This window comes from Rhinolophus sinicus, linkage group LG06, assembly GCF_036562045.2.
Source record: "Rhinolophus sinicus isolate RSC01 linkage group LG06, ASM3656204v1, whole genome shotgun sequence".
NCBI lineage: Eukaryota > Metazoa > Chordata > Mammalia > Chiroptera > Rhinolophidae > Rhinolophus > Rhinolophus sinicus.
Window position 1 is genome coordinate 96,804,791 of NC_133756.1, and position 18,297 is coordinate 96,823,087.

At 38.6% G+C, this 18,297-nt stretch overlaps 1 protein-coding gene across 9 annotated transcripts in view; it reads right to left on the reverse strand.

Moving 5' to 3' along the window:
* Positions 1 to 3,681: 3,681 nt before the first annotated feature.
* The window catches only part of CEP126 (centrosomal protein 126), a 70,600-nt gene continuing 55,984 nt past the window's right edge, over positions 3,682 to 18,297 (reverse strand). For 2 of the 9 annotated variants that reach the window (XM_074335565.1, XM_074335566.1), the window contains 3 exons: positions 15,966 to 16,052; positions 6,686 to 6,844; positions 3,682 to 3,930 (listed from right to left, as the gene is read on the reverse strand). In XM_074335565.1, the coding sequence (XP_074191666.1) occupies positions 6,818 to 6,844; positions 15,966 to 16,052 (114 nt within the window). In that variant the 3' untranslated portion in view covers positions 3,682 to 3,930; positions 6,686 to 6,817. Of the gene's footprint in view, positions 3,931 to 6,685; positions 6,845 to 15,965; positions 16,053 to 16,241; positions 16,914 to 18,297 lie in introns of those variants that run through there. The other 7 variants (XM_074335559.1, XM_074335561.1, XM_074335560.1 and 4 more) reach the window with 7 other exon arrangements.

An 18,297-nucleotide genomic window follows, 5' to 3' on the forward strand; every position in this document is an offset into this window, starting at 1 on the left:
GAAGAAAATAAATAAGAGCATGAAAAACAAATGGTAGTGCCACGATTCAGAAATTTTAAACTATTAACATTTTGATATGTTTCCCCAGTATTTTTTGTGCCCACCTGCGTGTGTGTAAGGATGAGAATTAGGATTATGTTCATTTTAATTCTGTAACCTGGATTTTTTCACTGAGCATAACATGAATGTTTGTCTGTCATTCCTTCTCACCTCTTAGGGCATCCCATTACTGGAAGTGATCTGTGGCTCCCAGTGGTTCCAGTATAATCATCCCACAATAGGGCTTTCTCAAAGCATTTGTGCCCACGTTCAAGGCCACTGGTCATACGAAAACCTAGTGGAATCTGAGAAGAGTTCATCCTGGGATGCAGATCTGAAACAGTAGTGTAGAATGTGAAGATCACAGCTTTTACTCTGCACATCTCAGTTTTAGCATCTGTGTTCATTCGGTCTGTAACGACTGGTTCTGCGCTTACTTCCATTGTCATTCCGCCTCCTCCCATTATCCTAGGCAGGTCAGACAGCCTTCTCTCTGTTCTTCTTGTTATGGAAACTTTATTTATGAAGAGTGGCTAAAACTGTCTTTGTTCAGAAAGTTGTCCTATACTTCATTAATTAAATCCATTACAACAGATGCCTTTTCATGTTGAGTTACCACATGATTCCACTATCTGCTACATATGCTGGGTCTTTCAAATGGCTGGAATCTTGATAGAGTTCTGAAGAGCAGGAAGGAAAAAAAAGGGGAAGGACAACAGTGCTAACAGTATAATCATAAAATTTAGTCTTTCAACTCAATGCTTATTTAGTTCCGTGTTTACTTTCTCACATTTAAAGGTGCATTTTCATTCATTATCACATAAACTTCCTTTATATGGATTTTGTCCCTGGTTCCTGGTACAGAGCTTCTAAAAACGCTTGAAATTCCATGAGCAGTAGAAGTGTCTTCTTATGCGAATGAGATAACTCAAGGTGGAGCCCCTAGACAGCTTCCGTTGTGCTAACTGGGCTGGTCAGCAGAAAGACCGACAGGTGGTTAGAGGATTAGGACGTGGCCCAGCCCCACCTCTAGGGAGAGCAGAGAGCTGGAGACCGACTTCAATCCCATTGTCATTGATCTAATGAATCATGCCTACTATAATGGAACTCCAATAAAATCTCTAGACACCAAAGCTCAGTGGAGTTTGGTGAGAGGTGAACATGATGTGCCGGTAGGGTGAGGGCACAGGGAGAGGGCACAGAAGCTTTGTGTTTCCTCCCAGACCTCACCCTGTGGACATCCTTTATAATACAACTGTCACCATAAGCATAGTTTTCCTGAGTTCTGTGAATGGCTCCAGCAAATGATCACACTGAGGGCACTGTAGGAACCTCATGGATTGGTGGCCGTTGGTCTCATGTGTAGTTGGCCTGGAGTCCCCCAGTGGCTGTGTCTGAAGGGCAGTCCTGTGGACTGTACCCCTAAACCTGTGGCGTCTGATGCCAAGTCCATGTGGTTAGCGTCAGAACTCAATTATATTCCAGTAGATTCATTTGCGATGAAGATAGGATAGGTCCCAGCTTTCTTATGTAGGAATTATATTTCTAGTTTTACAAAGGGGAATGCTAATGTTTAGAAACATTAAGTAATTCTCAGGGGGTGATACAGGCACTAAGTGGCAAGTCTAGAATTTAAACGCAGACCTAGGAGATTCCAAGGTGTGTGATCTTTCTGCTTCATGCTAACATGCTCTAACACTCACAAAGGTCAGATATTACAAGTGCTTCTCCCAGTGCCATTACCAGAAATGGTGCTGAAGATAGAGCTGCTGAGGGAAACGTTTTTGGTCCTAGGTCTTCGGTCTTAGTGTGAGAAGTATTCATAGTGATGCAATTTTGCAGAATAAACTTGCAAGTGCTCAGACAAATGAGACTGTACGGGGAAGTAGTCGGCATAAACAGTTTCGCACGTGGCACAAAGGTTTCCTGGTTTCCTCTAAGGAATGAGAGTCCCACAGTCTTGAGTGATAATCAATAATCGTGGAGGGCTTGATGTTCAAGGCCACTGTGTTAGGAGAAAGTAGGAACTGAGGTCCCTGCCTCTGAGCAGCTAACAACCTAGTTAGGAAGACAGATCAAAGCAGAGGAGGATAACTAATGTAGACAAAAGCATCATCTGAAAGAAGATATTCTTGAGGGTTAGAGTGTGTGTAGAGGCTTCCTGGAGGAAGGAGACCTGAAGCTGGGCCTTGAAATGTGTGGAGGAGTTTTAAAAGATTGACTTCCCAGATCGGAGGAGAGCAGTGTAATTGAACTGGCCCAGGACAGGGTCTGTAGTCCAAACAACAGTGAGTGTGACAATGACAACGATGATGGTCATTCAAGCCATTCTGCAGCTTGTAGAGAGGTACACTCCTTGTTAGAGTGCCGGGAGTAAAACAGCCAAATACGTGTTTTGAAATGAAACATACACTTAATTTGGTTCCTAAAGGCCTTTGAATTAGAGGCACTTTTATACCTAGAAGGAAGATTAGCCCCGCACAAATGGGAGAGACCCCTGTTAAGGGTGAAATATACCTGTAGATGCCCTGAATGGAGGAGGCATCATCATGTGATAAGGAAAATCCCAAATACTGTGGCTTACAAAACAAGGAAAGGATTGAATGTGATGCAGCTTTAAGCTCCTTAGATCACCATCCCAGAGTATTAGGAAAATGCTAACTCGGTGCCAGTGTCTCCAGACTACAGTGAAGAACCACCCTCTTCTCTCTCCCGCTGACACCATGGGCTCAGGCAGGGCTGCCCGACGCTGTGTACCATGCACAGGCCCCAATGGATTTAAGCCAGTCACAGACTCCTCTTTCTTTGGCCACAATGATTGATTCAAGGTGGACATGTGAACAAATCTGAGCCACTAAGAAAAAGGGCATATGAGGATTTGTGCAGGAACAACCAGAGGGGACCCTTCCCCTGCCCTTGAACAATGAGGTTCAAGGCCAGCTATGAGCTTGCAGCTAGCCCCAGCCATTTGTGAAAAAGAAAAGAGATCTAGGAATGGAGACGGAGCAATGTGCAGAGTCTGAAGATGAACCCGACACTAGGAAAGGCAGAGCCGAGAGCCCAAACTGGGTGCTGGTTACAACACGTGTTACTGGCTCAAGCCCTGCCTGAAGACAGTAATGTTTCTGAATCAGTTGTGTGAGCCAAGAACTGCCCTCCCTACCCGCCCCCCCTTAATTTTTGGTTAATTTGATTTGCGTTATTTTTTCCCCCTCTCTTTTATGGCCAGTATGTTCCTAACTGGTGATGGCAGACAAGCAGGCTCTGAGATTACTTAATTTGTTTTAGTTACTGCCTGAGAATATTCAGTCAACGTATTAAACCATTTGTAGAAAATAAATACCTACCAATATTTTCTAAGCAGTATTCACTATGGATTTCAGCCTATATATAGAAATATGACATGTAAATATCTGTGAAATCTATCAGATCACAATGATTACTACACCTGCTTTGGGGGAAACCACCACAATGGGAAAGAATCTGAACTTTTAAATCAGATGGACATGGGTTAAGTCATGGCACTGCCAGTTCCTTTTCTGTGAGTTTCAACAAGTCATTTAACGTCTCTAAGCCTTATGAAACGAAGGCATGAGTGCTGAACTTATAGGGTCACCGTAAGGACTCAATGGGATGAATGCACAGCAAGGGTTTAGCACAAGGTCTGGAATATTGAAAACGTACAATTGATGATATGCAATAATGAAAACGTGCAATGATGAAAACGTGCAATAATGAAAATGTAGGAATTATTCAAATCATAATTACAACTTACAGTAACTACAGCCAAGATCCATTCTCGAAATGAAGATGGCGTGAAGTTTTTAAATGGCCTCCAAACTCCTACTACTTCTTTATTCCTTCCTTTGTGTCAGCTGATCAATATGGAAGCTAAAAGGCAACAAAGAGACAATAGCTTGCCCTGGAGTAGAAAACACTGCCCCCCTCGGACCTCACCCTCACTAAACCCCGAGGCTTCTGGAAAAAAAGGGGGAAAACAAAGCTCTGTATGATATTTCATCTAAGGTGAAAATAGGTTTCCTGGGATGAAACTTACAGATTCTATGTAGAATAAATTTAGATCATAACATTCACTAGCCAACAGATACTACACAGATACTAAATTGAAGAAAAACCTAACACCAGGCAATGCCAATGAATGCAGTCTTTAGGCAAGCTGCGTTTTATCATTCGTTTGCTTATTTCTTTCAGTATAGAGCCTTAGCGTTGAGTCTCGAATCATTTTTCCTCCCACGTGACAATGCTTCAAAGCAAAGCTTGGGGTCAGAAAGAGATGCAGATGGAGAGAGTTTGTTTGAGGGAGTCTGCTGAGGAAACTGGGTAGAACCTGGCCAAAGCTGACCTCTCTCAGGACTCGTGTTTACCAAGTGTATGTATATGACAAAATACCAATGTCTCACTTTCCAATGACATGAGAAATAAGGGGATCACACACGTTCTTGTGACCGGCACCCTCCTCCCCGCACACATACTATGTGAAGGCCAGTAAAAATCAGAGGCATCCACCCCCATGCAGTGTGGCGGACTGCAGTGAAGGGGAGTTGGGGAAGGTTTGGAGGCAGTGATCCTGGAGCTAAGATCTAAAGGATGACTGAAAGGTAGGAGATGAAGAAAGAAGAGGGCTGGTGGGGAGTTGGTAGGGAGAGGGAGGCAGGGCAGAGTGGCCTACAATTCCTCGTTCTTCAGGCTCATAAACCATATGCCTAGAAGCTGGATGCTATTTCCACAACAGAAAAACTTTCCTCAAAGTCCAGACCAGGTATGCTTGGGCACCTTTTCCTCTGGACATCACTAGGAAGGCTAATGTCACTGTCACCCTCGGTGAGTATAACCCTGAGTAGCATGTGATTTGTTGAAAAATCAAACCATTCTTGCTGGCCTAGAATATTTTCTGTCTTTGACTGTGTACGTATCTACCCTGATCTGTTATGTGTCAGAGGGCAATTAGATATTTGTTATGGCCAAGTTCCTATCGCGGGGACACATTCCTTGATGTATATACGTGCATTACCTATATGATGACTTCTGAAAATCAGAAGGAAGACTCCTCAGATTTGAGGGCCAGTGAGATGTAACAAGCCAAGAGCTCACTGCAGGCAGTTCTCTTGTATTTTAGTGGATATCACACCTTCTATGGACAATTATTCACTCATTGTTCGTATGCTCACTGGTAAATTTACCATACAGGCATCCTAAACCATAGAATAGAGACAAGATATTGAGCGAAAGGTAGACAAAGTCATGGCCCTAAAGGAATTCACAGTCCAGTGAAGGAGACAGATAATAATCGAGTCATCAAGGACTTAAATGTCAAATTAAACTGTAATAACACTATATATAAATAAAAGACTACAGAATAGTGGTGGCAAGAGAGAGAGGGGAGAAGGTAAAAATAAGGAGTACAGACACTTTCCATGTGACAGTAAAACAGTGAATTTCAGTCCAGATAGGGTGAGTAGAACCACCTCAAGTCAGACAGCACAATTGCAAAAGTGGTTACAGTTTTCTGCGAACCAGGGAAGGATGCAGAACCTGACTATAAAATAGGGCTCAGCTTTTAAACCTGAGGCTTGAGTGGAATTATTCTGGACATGTAGCCAAATTCATCAGCATCCCGTATCGTAGGCTAGTGACCTCAATGAGCCAGAGGTGGCCAATCTGCACTCCTTATTTGGGAAAAGTGTCTTTATAACCTGAGCAGTTTGGAAAGAAGCTTAGAGTTGGTAAAATATATAAAACATACTCATATTACAGAAGTATTAACGCTTCTGTATTTGGCTTTGAAACATTTTTCGATCATAGTAATTTGTCTGTGTTTTTTCTTGTCATGTATGGCAGTGCTTCCCAACTTTAACAAGAAGACTAGGGTTGCTCACTGGAAGGATTTAGAGCCCTCTATGAGGCAATAATCTCAAAATAAATTTAGGATTTTTTTCATATATTTGATATTCTTGAATCTCTGTAACAAGTATAACAGTTCTTTTAAAACAATGCTTTTGGAGTAAGTGAAATATAGAACTTATACATAAAAATATGGTATCTTAGCAACATGTAAACAACATAGACCCCAATCATGGTTTTCTTTCAAATAAAACACTAGATGAAGCAGACCTCTTCTTATCAAGCAAACTTGGGGACATGAGGAGAAAATTCCCAAGGACTGAGGCATTGAGACTCCTGGTACCAGTTCTGATTCTCCAAGAAGGAGGAAGCCCACAAATACCTGTAATACCAATGTTACAACAACTTTGATTCTAACTAAAAGAATGTCTTTTTAAGTACAGTACTCCTTTCCTGTTGTTCTCAGATTTCCTTCTCTTTGAGGAAACTGAGTCCTGAGCTCCACATTTAATATTCATTTTCCAGAAACATCCCAGCACTGAGGAGAGGTACTTTGTGATGGAAACTTTGAAAATAAAATAAAGTTTTTTTTTTATGTCACACAGCCCTACACAGAGTTTATAATTCATATGAGGTATTGGATATTGTGCACACTTTTATCATCAAATCCCTGCATAGCAGGAATCCGAAGGAAACATGATAAACGTGTTATGTCAAAAGCTGTCTTGTATGGAAAGAGTATTTCTTAATCTAGCTTTCATATAACTCAAAATATGCTCTGAACCTGTCACTATGCATTGGGTTCAGATAATGTAGTCGTCATCATGGAGAGGGTCAAGGAGGTTGGCATCTGACATCAGTGTTGGTTGGAATCCCGATCCCCGTCCTGACTTTGAGGTAACCTTCAGAAAGTCCTTCAAACTTTGAAGGCTCCTTTCCTCATCTGCAGAAAAATGCAACAGTGAAACCTATTACAAGGGGGCTGTTGGGGGGAGTAGACTCTGTGTTGTATAAAATGTTTGGCTTAGTGTGTTTGGATCAAAATGGCGGTGTGAGGTGAGCCTCTGGAAGTCATCCCTGGAATTTACATAAAATTGAACAACGATAACTCCACAAAGGACTCCCTGAACAGCAGACAGGCAAGATGAAGAGGCTCACTACTGAATTCACCTAAAGGTGGGAAAATTGTGCGAGCAGGGAAGGAGGGAAGGGAGAAATGCGCAGATGGGGCCGCTCGGGCTCAGGACGCAGACCTAGCTCAGTGGTCCAAGCTCTCTGCATCCCGGAACTACTGCAGCAGCAGGAGAGGGAAGAACTCAGACTGCTAGGGCTCTGTTTATGGCCCACAGGGCTGAGGGGCAGCATATAACACGGCTGAACCCAAAACTATGGCAGAGACCTAGGAGCAAAGACTGAGGGAAGAAGGCTGAAAATGGTGGTTTAAGCCCTCACTGCTGAGCCGAGAACGGAAGTCTTAGGCACTGAGACTAGCCGCCCCCTGCCTACCCTCCCAGAGCTCGCCCTGCCCCCACCTCCCCAGAGCTAGAAGTAGAACAGTAGCAGTGTCAGATCAAAAGAACAGAAGATTTTCAGTTCTGAGAACTGTGGTCCACAGACGCAGATTTGCAGCCAACTAGTTCTGGCAAAGGGGAGGGAGCTGTGGCGGCAGGACTGGCTATGGTGGTGGTCACTGCCATTGCTCTGGGCCACCTCTCACAACCCACCCCACCCCTGTCTCCACCTATCTGGGTGGATCCCTGCAGGAGTAAACAGCACTGCTGAAACACAAGGGCTCTGAATCTGGTGTAGGAAGAGCTTTGGAACGTCAAAGCTACAGACGCGGCAACCTATGACCCAAGCGAACTGTTAACAGAGGAGAAGCCAGCCTTCCATGGAATCCCCCCATTGTGTGAGAAGCTAGAATAGTGCAGAGAAAACATAACACTCCAGTGTGAGAGAGAAAAAAGGGCTGCAGTCGGAGAGAAAATAAAACATTCCACCAACACGTACTGGAAACAAAAGAAAGACCTCTTCCTATCAACCTATTGCAGAACCCACTCCTGTAGATGTCTAGGAAGAGAAATAATAAATCATTAATGTCCATAAATAACCAAGGCAACAAGACAGCTCAGAAAGAAAGTGAAAAGTCTCCAGAAAATGAACTTAAAGATATGGAAATATGTGACTTAAATGACAGAGAATTCAATATTGCAGTTCTGAAAAGACTCAACGAGATGCAAGAAAACGCAGAAAGGCAGTTTAATGAACTCAGAAACACAATCAAAGAACAACCTGAACATTTTACCAAAGAGATTGAAATTTTAAAAAAGAACCAAATAGAATTTCTGGAAATTAAGAACTCAATAGAAGAAATAAAGAATGAAATAGCCAGCTTAGGTAGTGTAGTTGACAAGATGGAGGAAAGAATCAGTGACATCGAAGATAGAAACCTGGAAACTACAAGGACAGAGGAAGAAAGAGACTTGACACATAAAAGAAATGAAAGAACTCTACAAGAGCTTTCTGACTCCATCAAAAAGAGCAATATAAGAATAATGGGCATACCAGAAGGAGAAGAAAGAGAGAAGGGAACAGAGAGTATATTCAAAGATAGTCCATGAGAACTTCCCAAACTTGTGGAAACAACTGGATCCTCGAATCCAAAATAGCAAATAGAACACCTAATTACCTCAATCCCAACAGGCCTTCTCCAAGGCACATTGTACTGCAGCTGTCAAAAATCAATGACAAAGAAACAATCCTCAAGGCAGCCAGGGAAAAGAAGACGGTAACTTACAACGGAAGCCAATTAGGTTATCATCAGATTTTTCAGCAGAAACTCTACAAGCCAGGAGGGAGTGGAACCAAATATTCAAATTATTGAAAGAGAGAAATTATGAGCCAAGAATAATATATCCAGCAAACAAATCCTTTAGATGTAAAGGAGGAATAAAGACCTTTCCAGACATACAGAAGCTGGGGGAATTTTCTAATACACGACCTGCACTACAAGAAATACTAAAGGAGGCTATTCGACCACCATCAACAGGGACAATTTGTGGCAACCAAAACATAAAAAGGGGAGAGTAAAGGCCTGAACGGGAATATGGGAATGGAGAAAGTAAGCGTGCTGAAGGAAATGGAATACTCTAAATATCAAACTTTCTTTTACATAAACTTAAGGGTAACCACTCAAAAAAAATCCAGAACTGAAATATATACTGTAATAAAAAAAGAAACAGAGGAAAACATCATAGAATACCACCACACAGAAATAATAGACAACAACAAAAAGGCAAAGAAATTATGGAGACACAGCCTTACCAGAAAACTAAAGATAGAATGACAGGAAATCCTCACATATCAATAATCACCCTAAATGTAAATGGACTGAACTCACCAATAAAAAGGCACAGAGTAGCAGAGTGGATCGAAAAACTAAACCCAACCATATTCTGTCCCTAAGAGACACATCTCAGCTACAAGGAGAAGCATAGACTCAAAGTGACAGGGTGGAATTTGACACTCCAAGCAAATGGTATCCAGAGAAAACCAGGTGTAGCCATACTGATATCAGATGAAACAGACTTCAGTGTGAATAAGGTAACAAGAGACAAAGATGGACATTTCATAATGGTAAAGGGGACTATACAACAAGAATACATAACAGTCATCAATATTTATGCCTCCATTCAGGGAGCATCAAAATATACCAAGCAACTACTAACAGAACTAAAGGGAGAAATTGACCAAAAGACAATTATACTAGGGGACCTAAATACATCATTGACAGCTATGGATAGATCATCCAAACAGAAAATAAATAACGAAATAGCAGCCCTAAATGACACATTAGATGAAATGGACATAATTGACATTTATAGAGCACTTCATCCTAGAACATCAGACTGTATGTTCTTTTCTAGTGTACATGGAACATTCTCAAGGATAGACCATATATTGGGAAATAAAATTAGCCTCAATAAATTTAAGAAGATTGAAATCATACCAAGTATATTCTCTGATTACCAGGCTTTGAAATTGGATATCAACTGCAAAAAGAAAGCAGGAAAAACACAAATATATGGAGCTTAAACAACATACTTTTAAAGAACGAGCGGGTCAAAGAAGAAATTAGAGGAGAGATCAAAAGATACATAGAAACAAATGACAATGAAAATACATCCTACCAAAATTTTTGGGATGCAGCGAAAGCAGTTTTAAGAGGGAAATTTATATCATTACAGGCCTATCTCAAGAAACAAGAAAAATCCCAAATAAATAACCTCATGTTACACCTTAAAGAACTAGAAAAAGAAGAACAAATGAAACCCAAGGTCAGCAAAAGAATGGAAATAAGAAAAATCAGAGCAGAACTAAATGAAATAGAGAACAAAAGACAATAGAAAAATTAATGTGACAAAAGCTGGTTCTTTGAAAAGATTAACAAAATTGACAAACCCTTGGCTAGACTCACTAAGATAAAAAGAGAAGACACTAATTAACAAAATCAGAAATGAAAAAGGGAAGTTATCACGGACACCACAGAAATACAAAGGATCATCCAAGAATACTATGAAGGACTATATGCCACCAAATTCAATAACCTAGAAGAAATGGACAAGTTCTTAGAAACATATAGCCTTCCAAGGCTGAACCATGAAGAACTGGAAAATCTAAACAGACCGATCACCAGTAATGAAATTGAATCAGTCATCCAAAACCTTCCCAAAAGCAAAAGTCCGGGACCAGATGGCTTCACTAGTGAATTCTACCAAACCTTCAAAGAGGATCTAATACCAATCCTGCTCAAACTCTTAAATAGAATTTCTGGAGATTAAGAACTCAATAGAAGAAATTAAGAATGAAATAGCCAGCTTAGGTAGTAGAGTTGACCAGATGGAGGAAAGAATCAGTGACATCGAAGATAGAAACCTGGAAATGACATGGATGGAAGAAGAAAGAGACTTGAGACTTAAAAGAAATGAAAGAACTCTACAAGAACTTTCTGACTCCATCAGAAAGAGCAATATAAGAATAATGGGCATACCAGAAGGAGAAGAAAGAGAGAAGGGAACAGAGAGTATATTCAAACAAATAGTCAATGAGAACTTCCCAAACTTGTGGAAAGAACTGGATCCTCAAATCCAAGAAGCAAATAGAACTCCTAATTACCTCAATCCCAACAGGCCTTCTACAAGGCACATTATATTGAAGCTGTCAAAAATCAACGACAAAGATACAATCCTCAAGGCAGCCAGGGAAAAGTAGACGGTAACCTACAATGGAAAGCCTATTAGAATATCATTAGATTTTTCAGCAGAAACTCTACAAGCCAGAAGGGAGTGAAACCAAATATTCAAACTATTGAAAGAGAGAAATTATGAGCCAAGAATAATATATCCAGCAAAGATTTCCTTTAGATGTGAAGAATAAAGACTTTTCCAGACATACAGAAGCTGGGGGAATTTTCTAATACACGACCTGCACTACAAGAAATACTAAAGGAGGCTATTCGACCACCATCAACAGGGACAATTTGTGGCAACCAAAACATAAAAAAGGGGAGAGTAAAGGCCTGAACCAGGAATATGGGAATGGAGAAAGTAAGCATGCTGGAGAAAATGGAATACTCTAAATATCAAACTTTCTTTTACATAAACTTAAGGGCAACCATTCAAAAAAAAATCCAGAACTGAAATATATACTGCAATAAAAGAAAAAAACGTCATAGAATACCACCACACAGAAATAATAGACAACAATAAAAAAGGCAAAGAAACAATGGAGACACAGTCTTACCAGAAAACTAAAGATAGAATGATAGGAAATCCTCACATATCGATAATCACCCTAAATGTAAATGGACTGAACTCACCAATAAAAAGGCACAGAGTAGCAGATTGGATCAAAAAACTAAACCCAACCATATGCTGTTTCCAAGAGACACATCTCAGCTACAAGGACAAGCATAGACTCAAAGTGAAAGGGTGGAAATTGACACTCCAAGCAAATGGTATCCAGAGAAAATCAGGTGTAGCCATAATGATATCAGATGAAACAGACTTCAGGTGAAAAAGATAACAAGACAAAGATGGACATTTCATAATGGTAAAGGGGACTATACAACAAGAAGACATAACAGTCATCAATATTTATGCCCCCAATCAGGGAGCATCGAAATATACCAAGCAACTACTAACAGAACTAAAGGGAGAAATTGACCAAAACACAATTATACTAGGGGACTTAAATACATCATTGACAGCTATGGATAGATCATCCAAACAGAAAATAAATAACGAAATAGCAGCCCTAAATGACACATTAGATGAAATGGACATAATTGACATTTATAGAGCACTTCATCCTAAAACATCAGACTATACATTCTTTTCTAGTGTACATGGAACATTCTCAAGGATAGACCATATATTAGGACATAAAATCAGCCTCAGCAAATTTAAGAAGATTGAAATCATACCAAGCATATTCTCTGATCACAAGGCTTTGAAATTGGATATCAACTGCAAAAAGAAAGCAGGAAGAAACACAAATACATGGAGATTAAACAACATACTTTTAAAGAACGACTGGGTCAAAGAAGAAATTAGAGGAGAGATCAAAAGATACATAGAAACAAATGACAATGAAAATACATCCTACCAAAATTTTTGGGATGCAGCCAAAGCAGTTTTAAGAGGAAATTTATCTCATTACAGGCCTATCTCAAGAAACGAGAAAAATCCCAAATAAATAACCTCATGTTACACCTTAAAAACTAGAAAAAGAAGAACAAATGAAACACAAGGTTAGCAGAAGAAAGGAAATAACAAAAATCAGAGCAGAACTAAATGAAATAGAGAACAAAAAGACAATAGAAAAAATTAATGTGACAAAGAGCTGGTTCTTTGAAAAGATTAACAAAATTGACAAACCCTTGGCTAGACTCATTAAGATAAAAAGAGAGAAGACACTAATAAACAAAATCAGAAATGAAAAAGGGGAAGTTATCATGGATGCCACAGAAATACAAAGGATCATCCAAGAATACTATGAAGGACTATATGCCACCAAATTCAATAACCTAGAAGAAACGGAGAAGTTCTTAGAAACATATAGCCTTCCAAGGCTGAACGATGAAGAATTGGAAAATCTAAACATAACGATCATCAGTAATGAAATTGAATCAGTCATCCAAAACCTTCCCAAAAGCAAAAGTCTGGGACCAGATGGCTTCACTAGTGAAACTTCAAAGAGGATCTAATACCAATCCTGTTCAAACTCTTACAAAAAATTGAAGAAGGGACAGTACTCCCTAATGCATTTTATGAGGCCAACATTACTCTGATATCAAAACCTGGTTAAGGACAACACAAAAAAAGAACACTACAGACCAGTATCTCTGATGAATACAGATGCAAAAATCCTAAACAAAATTCTAGCAAATCGAAGGCAACAATGCATTAAAAAGATTATTCATAACAACCAAGTGGGTTCATCCCAGGGGCACAAGGATGGTTCAAAATAAGCACATCCATCAATGTGATACATCACATAAACAAAATAAAGGACAAAAATCATATGATTATATCAATCGATGCAGAAAAAGCATTTGACAAGATACAACATCCATTTATGATTAAAACACTTAATAAAATAGCTATAGAAGGAAAATACCTTCACTTAGTAAAGGCCATATATGACAAACCCTCAGCTAATCTCATAATTAAAGGTGAAAAACTGTAGCCCTCTGCTCCACGTTGAGTTGGAAGTGTTGGAAGTGTTGGAAGTCCTCGCCAGAGCAATCTGGCAAGAGAAAGAAATAAAAGGTATCCAAATTGGGAATGAAGAAGTTATATTTTCACTCTTTGCAGATGACATGATGCTATATACAGAAAACCCTAAAGACTCCACCAAAAAGCTATTAGAAACAATCAACGAATACAGTCAAGTTGCTGGCTACAAAATCAACATACAAAAGTCCATTGCATTCCTGTATACTAACAATGAAAACACAGAAAAAGAAATTAAAAATACACACCAAACAATTCCTTCTGCAATTGCAGCAAAAAGAATAAAATACCTAGGAATAAACTTAACCACGGATGTGCAAGACCTATATGCTGAAAACTGTAAGACATTTATAAAAATGTGAAGAAGACACAAAGAAATGGAAAGACATTCCATGCTCATGGATGGGAAGAATCAACATAGTTAAAATGGCCATATTACCCATAGGAATATACAGATTTAAAGCAATCCTCATCAAAATCCCAATGGCATTTTTTAAAGAAATAGAACAAAAAATCATCAGATTTGTTTGGAACCACAAAAGACCCCAAATAGCCAAAGCAATCTTAAGAAAAAAGAACAATGCTGGAGGTATCACAATCCCTGACTTTAGCTTGTACTACAGGGTAATAATAATCAAAACAGCATGGTATTGGCAGAAAAACAGATACATAGACCAATGGAATAGAATCGAGAACCCAGAAATAAAACCACATAATTATGGACAGATAATTTTTGACAAAGAAGCTAAAAAACACACAATGGAGAAAGACAGCCTTTTTAATAAACGGTGCTGGCAGAATTGGAAAGCCACGTGCAAAGAATGAAACTGGACTGCTATCTGTCACCATGTACCAAAATTAATTCAAAATGGATCAAAGACTTAAGCATAAGACCTGAAACAATAAACTGCACAGAAGAAAACACAGGTGCTAAACTTTTGGACCTTGGGTTCAAAGAGCAGTTTATGAATTTGACTCCAAAGGCAAAGGAAGTAAAAGCTAAAATAAACTAATGGGACAATATGAAACTTAAAAGCTTCTGCACAGCAAAAGAAACCATCGACAAAATAAAGAGGCCACCAACTGAATGGGAGAAGATTTTTGCAAACAGTGCCTCCGATAAAGGGTTAATATCCAAAATATACAAGGAACTCATGCAACTCAACAAGAAAAAAACAAACAGCCCAATTGAAAATTGGGCAGAGGACCTGAAGAGACATTTCTCCAAAGAGGACATACAAATGGCGAATAGACATGAAAAAATGCTCAACATCACTAATATCAGAGAAATGCAAATAAAAACCACAATGAGATATCACCTCATCCCAGTCAGAATGGCTATCATCAACAAGACAAATAGTAACAAGTGTTGGAGAGGCTGTGGAGAAAAAGGAACCCTCATACACTGTTGGTGGGAATGCAGACTGGTGCAGCCGTTATGGAAGGCAGTGTGGAGGTTCCTCAAAAAATTACAAATAGAATTACCATATGACCCAGCAATCCCTCTCCTGGGTATCTACCCAAAAAATCTGAAAACATTTATCTATAAAGACATATGTGCTCCTTTGCAGCTTTATTTATGGTGGCCAAGACATGGAAACAACCAAAGTGTCCTTCAATAGATGAATGGATAAAGAAGTTGTGATATATATACACAATGGAATACTATTTGGCCATAAGAAAAGATGATATAGGAACATTTGTGACAACATGGATGGATCTTGAGATTATAACGCTAAGCGAAATAAATCAGACAGAAAAAGTCGAGAACCATATGATTTCACTGATATGTGGTATATAAAACGGAAAACAAAGGAACAAGACAAACAAATAAAGAAACAAAAACTCATAGACACAGACAATAGTTTAATTGTTACCAGAAGCTAAGGGGGGAGGAAGGTGATAGATGTGGGTAAAGTGGATCAAATATATAGTGATGGAAGGAGAACTGACTTTGGGTGGTGAATACACAATGTGATATATAGATGATGTAATACAGAATTGTACACCTGAAATCTATGTAACTTTACTAACAATTGTCAACCGATAAAAAAAAAAAAAAAGAGTTTGGTATATTGGACTAAATGATATGGCAGAAAAGGTGGTAAAGATGTTGCTAGCTATGTAAGCAGGGAGGACTCAGAATATGAAGAGCCTTATATGGCATGTTAAGGAGCACAAAATTTCTACAGTCGCCAAAGAGGAAGCTCTGAAAAATTTTAAGATGAGATTGATAAGACCGATTTTTACTCTGGCCATTTTACTCACACTTGACAAATGCCATTCTAGCAGCCTCATTGGTGCCAAAGGTAAGAAATTCAGCTTGAAATAGTCCAGATGAGTGGTAGTAAGAGCCTGAAGTAGAAATAGTTGAGGGGAAAAGAAAAGGATGTTGAGACTATCATAATTGCATGAACAAAAGTTTTTAATCATACAACTTTTGAGTTTGTTTCTATACTTTAAAAACAACCTTCTGATACAAACCTGGTCTCCAGTAGATATTCCTCTTGGGAAAAGAACATACTGACCAGGCAATTCAAATAATCTAGTTGAGGTTGCAGTTTATTTTTTATATTTACCATTTACCTTGTAAGCTTTGCTAGTACAGTCAGTTCTTTAGAGACCAATCACCCAGCATAAAGTTATAACTTTAATTTCCAAACATGCAGAATTGAGAACAAGAACCCTTGGTAACATCTCTGAAGAACAGAGATCCTTCAAAGTCTTGAACAAATAGCTTTACTATTTATGAGGGATATTATTAATCATAAACTTTTATACCACTATACAAAAATGTAAAAGAATTTATTAGGAATTTCAGAAAAACAAAGCTTTACAACTATAGCTAATACATAATTTGAATAACAAAAATATCCTGTTTTCTTTTTTAAATATAATGAATGTATTTCCAGTAGCATGCTCATTAAAAATAATGAAGTATTTCCATTCACTAAAAATGTATTTATCAATAAAATACATAATAAAGTATAATTTGTAGCATAAATATAAACCAATGAATTTGTCTCCATTGCCCATATTATAATTTACATTTACTGTATGGTTATAGTGTTTTAATCATTAACAAATGCTGAAATATATATTTACAGGAGATTCTTAAAAATAATGATTCCATTTAATAGTTACTGTTATACTTCAGTATTTTCTCTGCAATCTGGATCCAACATCAGGAGACAGACTGGTCTGTGGTTGGCTTTTCTGTAACATAATTTCAGAATTTTTTTTACCGTAGTATTCATATACTTTAAAGTAGATCTCCTTACAGATTATAGATTTTAATAAAACTAAACTGATAATTTGAATTATCAAATGCTACATATACATCAATCTCAATGAGTACCACTTTAAGTAAGGTATCAGACTAATGATAATAATTAATAGTCTTCACTCTTTGCTATTGGTAAGATGTGCTTTAGAGGCGCTTTTTATCATAATATGATGTGTAAATGATCAAAATTTAATAATTTTATTTTCTACAGGAAGCACTTGGAGCCATATAATACCATTGAAGTAGTTTAACAACATATGTTGGCTAAACGAGTAAGTTGCTTGGAAAGGTAATTGTTTAAAATTCATTAAATTTATTTTATTTGAAAAAGTAAATAAAGTATTCCAAATGAAAATTCTACTTCTAAGATTCATAGTTTCTATATTGAAAAATCACGCAGGTGTCTTGAGGATGCCCTGCAGCAACCCTATTATACTATATTGTTTGCACACTATCTCTATTACAATGCAAGCTATTTGAGGAAACAAAAATGTTTTTCCCTTTCTAGTCCCAGCCCTACCAGAGTACCTGACACGTGGTAAGACTCAGGCAATATCTGTTTGAGAAGAGACCAATGTGATAACTTCTACAAAAAGAAAAAAATAAGGCTGCTGTGGTTGCCAAAAGGAGGACATGCTAAATTTTGAACAGGACAAAGCTTGGGCTGAGCAAGCTTTTCTAGAGGGGATGACACTGAATTCAATTCTTAAAGAATAAGTGGGAGAAGGCATTGAAGAGAGCAACTCCTATGAGGCAGCAGGGGCAGCATGGGCCCTGGAAGCGTGCCAGGAGTTTCTAGGGCTATCTGCCTGTACTCAACAGTGTGTCAGTTATGAGCTGGGGAACAAATGGAGGGAGGCTGGAAAGGTCTTGGATGCAGTTCCCTGGAGTTTTAATTTTATCTTCTAGGTGATAGGTAACCACTGAGGTTATGTTTTAAGCAAGAGAGTGATATATGTTCATAATAGTGCTTAAAAAAAAATTACTGTGGTGGTAACTGTGTGAAAGATGCACTGGAGAGAGCAAACCTGGAGGCTCTTGAAATGGTCCAGATGAGACATAATGAATTCTTAAACTAAGACACTGTCAGTAGGAATGGAGAGGAGTGGGTGAATTTGAGATGCATTTGGTAAGTATTATTAGGAGAATTTATTATCTAGGGGTATGCAAGAATGAGAAGCCTGGGTGACAAATTTTTGTCTGGGAAATTTGATGGATGATAGTGTCATTAATTGAAATAAGATTATAAAAGTACAACAGATTTGGGGGGAAAAGGGAAAGTGTAAATCCTGGCTCTGCCACGGAACAGTTCTA